This window comes from Lotus japonicus, chromosome 3 (genome assembly GCF_012489685.1).
Source record: "Lotus japonicus ecotype B-129 chromosome 3, LjGifu_v1.2".
NCBI classification, from domain to species: Eukaryota; Viridiplantae; Streptophyta; class Magnoliopsida; order Fabales; family Fabaceae; genus Lotus; species Lotus japonicus.
The window spans coordinates 58,727,022-58,737,656 of NC_080043.1; the positions used below are offsets into that span (position 1 = coordinate 58,727,022).

At 37.4% G+C, this 10,635-nt stretch overlaps 2 protein-coding genes across 3 annotated transcripts; both read right to left on the reverse strand.

Moving 5' to 3' along the window:
• Positions 1-770: 770 nt before the first annotated feature.
• LOC130743975 (AP2-like ethylene-responsive transcription factor PLT1) lies at positions 771-4,175 on the reverse strand. 2 transcript variants are annotated; one of them, XM_057596178.1, is made up of 10 exons: positions 4,028-4,175; positions 3,707-3,898; positions 3,140-3,536; positions 2,832-2,914; positions 2,659-2,667; positions 2,455-2,543; positions 2,305-2,378; positions 2,159-2,209; positions 1,937-2,013; positions 771-1,800 (listed from the first exon to the last, which is right to left on the reverse strand). In XM_057596178.1, the coding sequence occupies exons 2-10, from the start codon at positions 3,858-3,860 to the stop codon at positions 1,037-1,039; spliced, it is 1,698 nt and encodes a 565-aa protein (XP_057452161.1). In that variant the 5' UTR covers positions 3,861-3,898; positions 4,028-4,175; the 3' UTR covers positions 771-1,036. The 2 variants fall into 2 exon arrangements, with proteins under 2 accessions (XP_057452161.1, XP_057452162.1); XM_057596179.1 differs by having other exon boundaries at positions 3,707-3,904; positions 4,028-4,163.
• A 5,199-nt stretch (positions 4,176-9,374) lies between these two features.
• On the reverse strand, positions 9,375-10,418 carry LOC130744410 (extensin-like). The gene has a single exon (XM_057596598.1). It carries the CDS (start codon positions 10,416-10,418, stop codon positions 9,375-9,377), a length of 1,044 nt encoding a protein of 347 aa, XP_057452581.1.
• Between the last annotated feature and the right edge of the window lie 217 nt (positions 10,419-10,635).

Sequence of the window (10,635 nt, forward strand, 5' to 3'; positions counted from 1 at the left end):
CTTCTTCCCGATCTATCTCTCTTGTATGGGATGAAGACTTCCCAAATCCTCCCCCATCTCTGAAAGGATTTCCAGAGCTCTATCTCTCCAACATTGTCGGAGAAGTTTGAGACAAAGAAGGATGTAATATTGCCCCCTCCTTCACCACGAAACTGTCTCCTAGTGCTTCGATCCTCTCCTCCAAAGGCCCCTCCTAACCTTCTTACTTTCCATTCACTCCTTCTTTGGTTTCTCTCCTTCCACTCTTTTTCTCTCCACTCACTCTCTCTCATCGTTAAGGTATCCACAAGATGTACAAGTTGCAGGTACCTCAGGTACGTAGTTTATTAAAAAATCTTTAAACTATTGAATAAACTCTCTTATCAAACACTTTTAAAGAGCTTCCAAGCTAGTTAAATAAGCTTTAAGTTAATCAAATAAGCTTTAAGTTTGCTGAAATATTATGCCAAATATAACCTCAGACATCACTTTTAAAAATACTCATTCGTGATAATATTATTTTAAAACTTATTTTCCTTTATTTTTATAATAAAGCTTAGTATAACTTTGCACATGCAAGACATATTGCATGAAGATTAGGCCAACACACATGATACAATAATGTTTTGTTCACAAATAAAATTCACTATCACCTTCACCTTATGGGGTAAAGAAGAAATGAGAGATATAATAGATGATACAATAAGAATATATATATATAAAAGAGAGAAATATAAAAAAAAAAAATATGTGAAAATAAGATGAAAGAGAAATATAAGTACTGTGTGAGCTAAATCAAGCAAAATTAACCATCCAGCTAAGAAAGCCATTCCACTAATTAAGTACACAGAATATATGAGCTTGATTAGTAGTTGACAACATTCCAAAGAAAACTAGTCACTTCCTTTTTTCGCCCACTTAATTCACTTGTCATAATAGCAGAATTAAAAATAAAAAAAGAAAACTAATGAAAAGAACAAGAAAATTGTATGGCAAAATGGTTAGTGCCATACTAGTTAGCTTAGTGTCCCTCCCCTCCACCTCTTCTTAGACTCAATCATAAATCATTCCACATTGTAAATACACCACCACCATTTGAACCCTGTATGGTGTCTGCCGCCGCCGACCAGCCGCCATAACCCGCAGCAGGCATGTCATAATCAACCTTAACAAGCGCATGCTCCTCCCCTGATCCCACAACATTACTCGAACCCATTCCAATTCCAAGCCCATTATTACTACCGAATCCCATAAAACCATAACCTCCGCCATCACCACCGCCACCATTCTCCATCACAGACGAAGAAGAAGAGGAAGAACCCATGTTCATCAACCCCTGAAGCAAACCCGGGTGGTTCTGAAGGTAACTATTATAAAACAGACCACTTTGCTGGTTCAACTGAAGCTGCGTTTGGATGTAACCCTGTTGATGAAATGATGCCGCCGCATCTTGATGACCGTACTGAGTCCCCATGTCCTGGTTTTGCAGCGTGAGAAAAGGTTGTGGCGGTTGTTGTTGATCGAACTGCATTAGAGGGTAACATCCACCTTGTTGTTGTTGAAGCCTAGCGCTTGAGACGACACTTGAGCTTCCGTACTGAAAGCTTGACCCTAGTGCCATCATCTCTTCTCTTTTTCTAGAAGATTCTAGAGCTTGTGCTTCTTTTAATCTTTTTGCAGCACCTCCTCCTATTGGGAGAGTGTTGCTTTCAAGGATGGCTTTCACATCGTAGCGGCTCATGTCGAAGTTTGTCACTGCGTTTAGGCCTCGGAACTTTATCGCTGCGATGTCGTATGCTTCTGCAGCCTCTTCCTCAGTGCCTATAAAAAGATCAATTCGTGATGTATAGTTATTAATTTCTTAGTGAAGTTGTTGTAGGTTTGAATTCTAATAATACGTGTGCTAATTTGTTACGCATGGAGCATGAATAATATAATGGATGAATGTTTAGCTTACTGAAAGTTCCCAAATAAAGATCTTTGTTTCCTGCTACTCTTCCAATCCTCGCTTGCCATCTTCCATGCTGGTGGTGCCTAAAATCAAGAAGTTCCAAAAATGAAAATAATTCATCGACATCTATCGACATAGAACACTCATCAAGATAATATAGTAATAAATATGATATATGATTCATAGACGATGTCTATCTGCTTATTAGGAGTCCTAGCTATTTGGTACCGTGTGACTCCGCGATACATTGATGCACCCCGTGAGAATCCACTGCTCTTCCTGCATTTTATTAAGAGATCAATGGGATTGAACTATATATATTTTAGAAACATAAATTTTCATGACATGCCATATTTGTTAATTAATCTAGTTACCTTCTTATGGCGGCCACAAATTCTTGTCTTGTCATGTGCTTCATTTCTTCCAATTCCTTTTCATAGTTACTGATCTGAAACACAACATGTATATAATAGGATTCTGCCTGAATCTTGCGATGTTGGCCAAAAAGTAATGCATGAACTTACGGGAAAGTTGGTAGTGGTAGATGTCCCCCAATACTTCAATGCTGCTAAATCATAAGCCCTCGCTGCTTTCTCTTCTTTGTCATACCCACCTAGCATCATAAAAAATGAAAAATGAACATATATTATCCATTAATAATTTCCCTATAAAAATAATAATAAATAAAGAGGGACTGTAAAATAATTCAAAGGGGAGGAGACACTCACCCAAATAGACTGGCCGAAATATGAGACATAAGACAAAAGAAGAGGAAAATATGTGTTAGCCAATTTTTTGTTGCTGAAAATAATGGAATATTCTCCAGGTGGGAAAAAAGAAGAAGACAGAAAACAATGAACAAACCCTAATATGTAGCTGTGACATTGAAATGTTTTATTACCTTGGCGACCTTTTCTTGATTGTCCTTCCCTTCTACAACTATTATCCCAAAGATGAGCTTCATACCTTCCAGTCCATCTATGTCTATAGAGATTTTTCACAAATATATATCAAGCACTTATTTCAGCACTCGAATGAAATTAGAACAAGACAATAATGGAATCAAGCAAACATTATAGTGCATGCTTCTACAACTGATTCTGAAGTCACAAAATTTCAAGGAGAAACTTTTGTGAGTTAATTATGAGTTCTAGAATTGATTCTAATGAAAAAGAAGCTGACTATTGGAACGACGGAACGAGATCTTACCTTGTTACACCGCGATATATTGATGTTCTCTGGCCAAAGGTTTCTAAGGTTCTTCTAGGTGCAGCAGCAGTAGCTTCAACAGTTGTGTTTGTGCTAGTGTCACCGCTTGTCTCGCATGTTGAATCCTTTCCACTTCCCATGGACAATGTCAATGACTGCAGGTTGTTGTTAGCACTTTCTTGATACTCATAACTGCCAGAATTAGTGGCGGCTACCACTGAGTTTTGTTGCATCGCCGGCATGAGACTACTGTTGTTGCTGAAGAAGTAATCCGAGTCACTGGACTGAATTTCATTAAAGGCTGCAAGATCTGACTGATTCTCAGACTTGCTCACACCCAGAAAATCTGCAACCTTTGGAACTTCGTTGTCACTGTGTGTGTGAATCAGGTTCCAATCTGTTGATTTAAATAAACAACCAACACAAGTTAGAGAGAAGATATGTATGTTAATACCAGGAAAGTTCTCCCACAAAGTATTTAATACAGCTGTGTTCACAGAGACTCGAACACGAGACATCTGCTTAAGCTAGAACAAACTTAGCTAGACAAAATACTAGAGGTTATACCATGATTTTGGAAAGGGCTTTCCATGTTCTCGTTCACCAAAGTCCCAAGAGAAAACTGATGAGACTCATGAGTTGCTTGGAGATGAGGTGGCATGGAAGAATGTGTTGGAGAAAGGGGGAATGAAAGCCAGTTGTTTGAGTTCATTGAGCCCATGTTCTTTTGCTTTTCTGTTCAACAAAATTAAGCAACACCTGCATCTAAATCATTGAATGAGAATAGACACACAAGTATGAAGTAAGAAACTTTAATTTCTTTTGGGGAGGGGGTTGTGGAAATGGAAGAGCAAGAGAGAAGAGAACAGTTAATAGTTATAGGTTTACCAAGCGGGTATGTTAGAGTTTAATTAACTCTTGGTATCTCTCTCCCAACTCAACTTTCTAGCTTAAGATAAAGGGGGATAGGGAAGAAGAGAGGGGCTGAAAAAGAAAAGACTTTGAGGTAGGCACAAAATTATTTAAGTGTACCCTTGCTTCCTTTTTTCCCCTTGAATAAAAGTGAGTCATGTCTATCTCAAACAAGATCCTCTAATGTGAAAATTTCATATGATATTATCAAATTAAAATTATGTGTCTATCACATATTTAAGTTATTTGTACTTAAAACAATCTCACACTTACACAATCAAAAAATTTGCATTGTTTATTCAAGTTTAATTGACTCATATATTTTATTAAGATTATTCGGTAAAAATTATCTTAAGATATGAGTGTGCGTCCGATCCTTAACGACTCAAATTCTATAACTGTATGAAATTAGAATTTCTTTTGAGGTAGGGTAAAGAATTCAAATTCGTTAATCATTCTTTTTATAAATATATAAAATTGATGGAACATTATAAATATAGATATAACATTTCCTGTTGTATTTGTCTCACACCCTGTGTGAAGGTTGTTTTTGGTAGACTTTCCATCGGTTTCCAACACAAGAAGAAAGCAAAGTTATAACCTGCCTACAATGATTTTAATATTATCTACATAAGATATTATGGAAGACACGAGTGTGTGTTACACTACTACTACTAGTAATAAACTACGACTTCAACTCTCAGTCTTTGTTGGTGCAGAGACAAAACCCACCATTCAAATTGGAATTAAAATCCAAAACCTTCTCCTTCTCTCTCTACCCACTTGCTTGGCTTATTGGAACTCTCGTCCTCGTTCTGTGATATTAATGACAACCGAAAGCCCAGCATTCCCACACTCAACAAATCATCTCCAATACTCTCTAAATCCACCACTCTACGTAACCAATAATAAAGATCTCAAAGCAGGGGAAAAAATAAATTGTGAATGAATTAGAAGATACATAGTCTGATACTACTAGCTAGGTTGAGAAGATATATGAATGTAGTATATGTATCTACATTAATTTGGTTAAGGGAACCCAATTTGTGGATCCCCGAGTCCTGCATGTGTTAAAGATGCATGTGTACGGACATGCAATATTATATGAGAAAAATCCGACAAATTAAATATTAAAAGTATAGTACTAAAAAGAAAGAGTGAGAAATACTCTTGTTCAAAATTGTAGCACCAAACTGTGTTCCATCTTAAGTATTGATTTAATTTAATTAACGTGATTTAATGGGGTTGTCTAAATGACCCATGATAAAGTTTGGGTTAAATAACCCATCATCCAATCACATTGAAGATGGATGATGGGTTATTTAACCCAAACTTTATCATGGGTCATTTAGACAACCCCTGATTCAATTAAGAAATTATAATTTGAAGGATTTGGTTTGTTCCCCCAAGTAGAAATCGGTTGACTACCTACTCGGTTTCTGAACCGGTCAAAAGGCCAGTACTCCTACCTTGAATTAACTAACTAGTTTTTTTTTTTAATTATTAGTTGTCAGGTTCATGTCCCACACTCAAGTTAATTAGAATTAGAAACTTGTATTCTGCTTTGGTTGAGGTTAATTCATATCTAGGATACACAAATTGAAAGATCTTGTTATAACCATCATCTACGCGCAGTGACTTAATTCGCACGATCTAACACCTGATCGATGCAGTTTCATCTATATGTCCTGATGAAATGATTACACAACATGGCACAAAACTCATATTTTATGGAATGTCGACTGAGTTTGGTGTTTAATAAGCTAGTTGTTGTTCAATGTGGAATGTTCAACTAGTTGATGGACAAAGTTTCAAAGTAGGCTTGTTGATCCCGTAATATACCACAATTGCATGCAGTACAAATATAGGTGTAAATCCGTTTGATTTATGGGGTTAGAAAGTTTGAAAATGAGAAAATAACACATCACAAAGCACTTGATATGTTAACAAAAAGTGTATCAGGTTGTGCTGATACTGAAAATATATTATTGTTCCACTATAACTTCCACATAAATATAGGGGAAGCTAAACATCAATAAAATTAATAAATATTTATCAATTCATATATATACCTGAATAATAGACTAAATTAAATTTATATACATTAAGACATTTTGTTACTATAGTCTATAGAGAGGAAAAAGTAGACATCGAATTATGAGACTCCCATGCTATCAGGATGAATAAATAGATCACATTTATATCATGCATGAACATCCTTAAATTATAAAACATTTCCCTGAGACGACAAAGTGAAATTTGAATAATTATACTTATTTTGTCAGCTTAACATATGCAATTTTCTAAAGATATTCACTTTTACCAGTTAGTCTGTAAAGAAGCCAGAGAATCACAATCAGAAAAGAAAACTGACCAGTCCAGATTATTTATTTATTAAGGCATCACACGCGTTGGAGCCAAACCTGCCAAATTTGTGACTCATCATTAGTTACACGGTTTAAGCACCTGATTATGATCCCTCATGCATGTGGAAACTCTTACATTGTTAAAAATTTGTGTTTATACCATATTTTACTTACTTGATATTTGATATTGTCGTGTACTCGTGTGAGGTATCTCACAACTGATAATTATAATGATAATTATAAGACTAAAACCTTAGAAATATGAATCTAGTAATTAAAAAAAGTTTTTCATTTTCAAATATTTAAAAATCAAAACTCTAAACAACTTACTTTAAGGGATGATGTACTGAACAATAACGTCAAGACATAAACCAACCAACGCATAGTAAATATAATAGTGGTGTCAGCAAATTAAAATAGAAAGTGAGGGGCAACTGGCATTAGTAGCAAAGAGTAAACAATTCCAAATACCTGCCATTTGTTGATGGTGCACGTTCCCCGCCAAATTCTTGTTCATAAACAAAAGTCCAATTTGACTGAAATGCACCGCAATAAGGGAGCAAAACCCCACGTCTCTCGCTTCACCTTTCCACTTTTCTACTAAACACATGCAGTGAATGGTTAAAACCCTATTTCCCTTTAAATTAAACTCTCTTGTCTGCATATACACCTCAACTTATCTTTCAGCCTTCTATATCAACAGAAGAAAAGAAAAAATGCACAGGAGGATAGTATGTTTTTTATAGGCCAAATTGAATTAATAAGAAGCACAGGAGAATAATAGCTAGGTAGGGGAAAAATGGAGAAAATAAATGGAAGTAAAATGTTTATAAAAGAATGAATAAGAAAAGAGGAAGAAGAATCTTCTTTGTTGTGCTTTATTGGAAAAAGTGGGAGATTTAATTAGGAAGAGAGTAAATAGTAGTACTACTATGAACAGAATGGATTGGTGGTGATTGGTCACCGGCCATCAACAGTCAACAGTCATCGAATCAGGTGGTCACGACATTTGAGGTTTCTACAGTCAGAAGGAATGTGATTGACACGTGTCTGTTGCGTCGGGTTCAAAGTTGCAACCAGACATGGCCAATTATCCAGTTTGCATGCCTGCGCTAAAAAACACGAATGCGATAAAGGAACTTTGACTACGGTGTCACCATCCTATAGAATGTTGCCTCACAAAATTACTATAATACCCTTAATTAGTCTGTGTTTGGATTAACTTCTATTAATTCATAATCAATTCTCACATCAAGATGATCTAGACAATTTTCTTTTTAAAATTGATTTTAAGTCAAGAGTTCATATATGCACATAGAATTAATTGCGGAACAGGAGAAAAAAAATATTCTATGAATAACTTTTTTTATAGTTTAATTAAGGGATAATTAATATGAAAACGAATTAATTTGAATTTGAGATAAACTTATGATGAATGTGATGAAAAGTTCATGAAGTCTGACAATTATTTCTGTTTATCTTTGATTTATTCACATTTTACTTGTCAGAAGACTTACATCTGGTAGAGATATGACATAAATAGTTTTTATAAAGGGTAGAGCAACCCTTAACTCTTAATCTAGCTTTTAGATTGAGTTAAGTCTCATAGATTCTTATATAGTATTAGAGTCTATTCTAGATCTGTTAAGTTAAAAACACTTGTATATAAGACAGCTGCAGTTATCCGGTCTTGCATATCTCACGTTTCAGATGCTTAGTACTAAACGTGAGAGAGAGTGTGTAAAAGTCTCATGTTAGCTGACTAGATATATGACATAAATTCTCTTTGTAAAGAGCAGAACAACCTTCAACTCATAACTAAATTTTGGGTTAAATTAGGTCTTCTAAATTCTAATATCATTATCATTCTATCTACTATTTTATTTTCACTCATTTCTTCTATGCATCTCTCATCATTTATCATATTTCTCTTTTTCTTCATATCTCTCATTTGGTGTGACTGCAATATGGGTGTGAATGTATATTTCAATTAAAAAATAGATTTTTAGTTAAAAAAATTGTTCACTTAGAAATTTTGGAGGAGGACGGTTGAGGTAATTGCATTGAGGGAACGAGGGCGTTTAGGGAAAAATAATCTCACGAGGAAAGGTTTGAGAATTTCCAAGAGATTGGAGGAAACGCCGGGAAAGTGCTCGTGTCGCCTCAAGATGAAGCATTCTCTAAAAGGTTGACGTGTTTTGTTAATTTGGTGGGAGCTCCTTCTTTGAACCCTAGCTAACCCTAGTTTAATTAGGCTTAGGTTTGTCGTAACTTTGTGTTGTTCCTCAAGCACGAGTACTGCTGAGGTTTCTATCTGAAAACACAAAACTAAAATTAAGAAACCATAAAATATTTCATTACACAAGGAAGCAGCAACCACCGGCTTCTCGTGGCACCTAATAAATTGCACCTCTTGTATTGTGAACATACATGCATGTGTTCCCTCGTGATCGATGGGATTTGGAAAACATAGAAATTAGAGTTTGATGATTTTCCCAGCTGCAATGTAAGTGTAGTTGATTTAATTTTTTTTACTACTACTACTAGTATATTAATTGCAGTACGCATAACTTAAGTTCCCGCCTAATTTGTGTATTTTATTATTGGTTTAATAAATCAGAAGACCCCTGTAATTGTAAAGGGAATCAAATCCAGGATCTAGAAAATTTTTGCATCAAATTGGGTCCCTAGAATTTTTTTTTAATTCAATTAAGGCCAAAGTGTGCCAGCATTCAATTTTATCCCAATCATCAATTCAACGTGACTTTTATAAAATTTTTTAATTAAAAAAAATAAAAAAATATTTTTAATTCCAACTCAATTATTTAATCATGAAAAAAAATTAAAAACTTAATAAAAACCCTTCTCTAATAATCCTTTAATTCTTCAACAAAGGACTCATATATCATTCATCATCAAAGACCCATATCTCCTTCATCTTCCTCATCATCAAAGACTCAGATCTCCTCTTTCTCTCTTTCTCTTTTTCGTGATGGGGGTTGGGTTTCGGGTTGGGGTGAGGGGGTGAGGTTGCAGGTTGCAGGTTGCGGGGTTGGGGGTGGAGGTGTGAGTGAGGGTGAGGTTGCAGGTGGGTGGGTGTTGGGGTTGAGGGCTGCGGGTGAGGGTGAGATTTGGAGGGTGCGAGTGAGGGTGAGGGTGAGGTTGCAGGTTGGGGTTTGAGGGTGGAGGTGAGGTTGCAAGTGGGTGAGGGTGAGGTTGCAACGGGTTGGGATTTGGGGGAGGGTGAGGTTGCAGGTGGGTGAGGGTGAGGTTGCAGCGGGTTGGTGTTTGGGGGTGAGGGTGAGGTTGCAGGTGGTGGGTGTTGGGGTTGAGGTTGCAGCCTCGCAGGTGGCTGGGTTTAGGGTAGAATGGTGAGATGGTGAGATGAATTTGGGTAGATGAAGATGTGAGTGAGTTTTCACTGGTTTCTCTGCACTGTATTGCCTCTTCCTCTGAGAGAGTGAGTGAGTTTTCACTGCATTTGGCGCTCGCTTCATGCTGTCCTTGTCCAACCCATGTCCTGCAACCCGTGGTTGCCTCGCCCTGATCAACTGCCTAACTTGGCCCTTCAGAGATAAACAGTTACTGGTTTTATGGCCCCCCAGGTTGTGATATTCACACCACTTGGACCTACCCTTGACGTCGTGCCAGGGGTCAATTCCGTACTCGCCATCCTCGCCTGTTTCCGCAACCTTCGCCTCCAGGAGTGACTTTGCCGATTCATCGCCCGTGTTCCCCTTTGGCCTCTTTCGTCGGCGAAAGTTAGTTGCCTGCCGAGAGTGCTTGCGCTCCATGCTATCTTTTCTCGAATAGAGTGGCTTTCCCTTGAATTCCTTAATTAATTGGCCAACTTCCTTAACCTTCAGCACATTACTTGCTTCCTTGTCCTGTATCTGTTTCCTCACTAGCGACACCTTTGCCGCCTTCAACCGTTTCCTCTTACATGCGTCGTCTTCTTCTTCTATGATGTAGTCTCTCGCTCGGGTGCGTACCTCTGTCATCGAGCGCGCTGGTTTCCTACCCAGCTGGCAGCTCAGCTTTCCTGACGACAATCCGCTCTTAAAAGCGCATACGCATGTCCGGGGTTCCGCCTCTTCAAATCTTGCGGACGCGGCGCTGTACCGTTCCATGTACTGCTTCAACGACCTCGCCGGCAGAGAACTATCCCAGGAATTTCGACTCAAAGTCGCGGAACTTCTTTATGGATCCCCGTGGCAG

Excerpts from the sequence above, each read along its gene's own strand:
- LOC130744410 (XM_057596598.1), bottom strand. The coding sequence starts at position 10,418 with ATGACAGAGGTACGCACCCGAGCGAGAGACTACATCATAGAAGAAGAA.
- LOC130743975 (XM_057596178.1), bottom strand. The coding sequence starts at position 3,860 with ATGGGCTCAATGAACTCAAACAACTGGCTTTCATTCCCCCTTTCTCCA. Across the intron at positions 2,379-2,454 it reads CTACCACTACCAACTTTCCC|ATCAGTAACTATGAAAAGGA; the intron begins GTAAGTTCATGC and ends GTTGTGTTTCAG. Across the intron at positions 1,801-1,936 it reads TCTTTATTTGGGAACTTTCA|GCACTGAGGAAGAGGCTGCA; the intron begins GTAAGCTAAACA and ends ATCTTTTTATAG.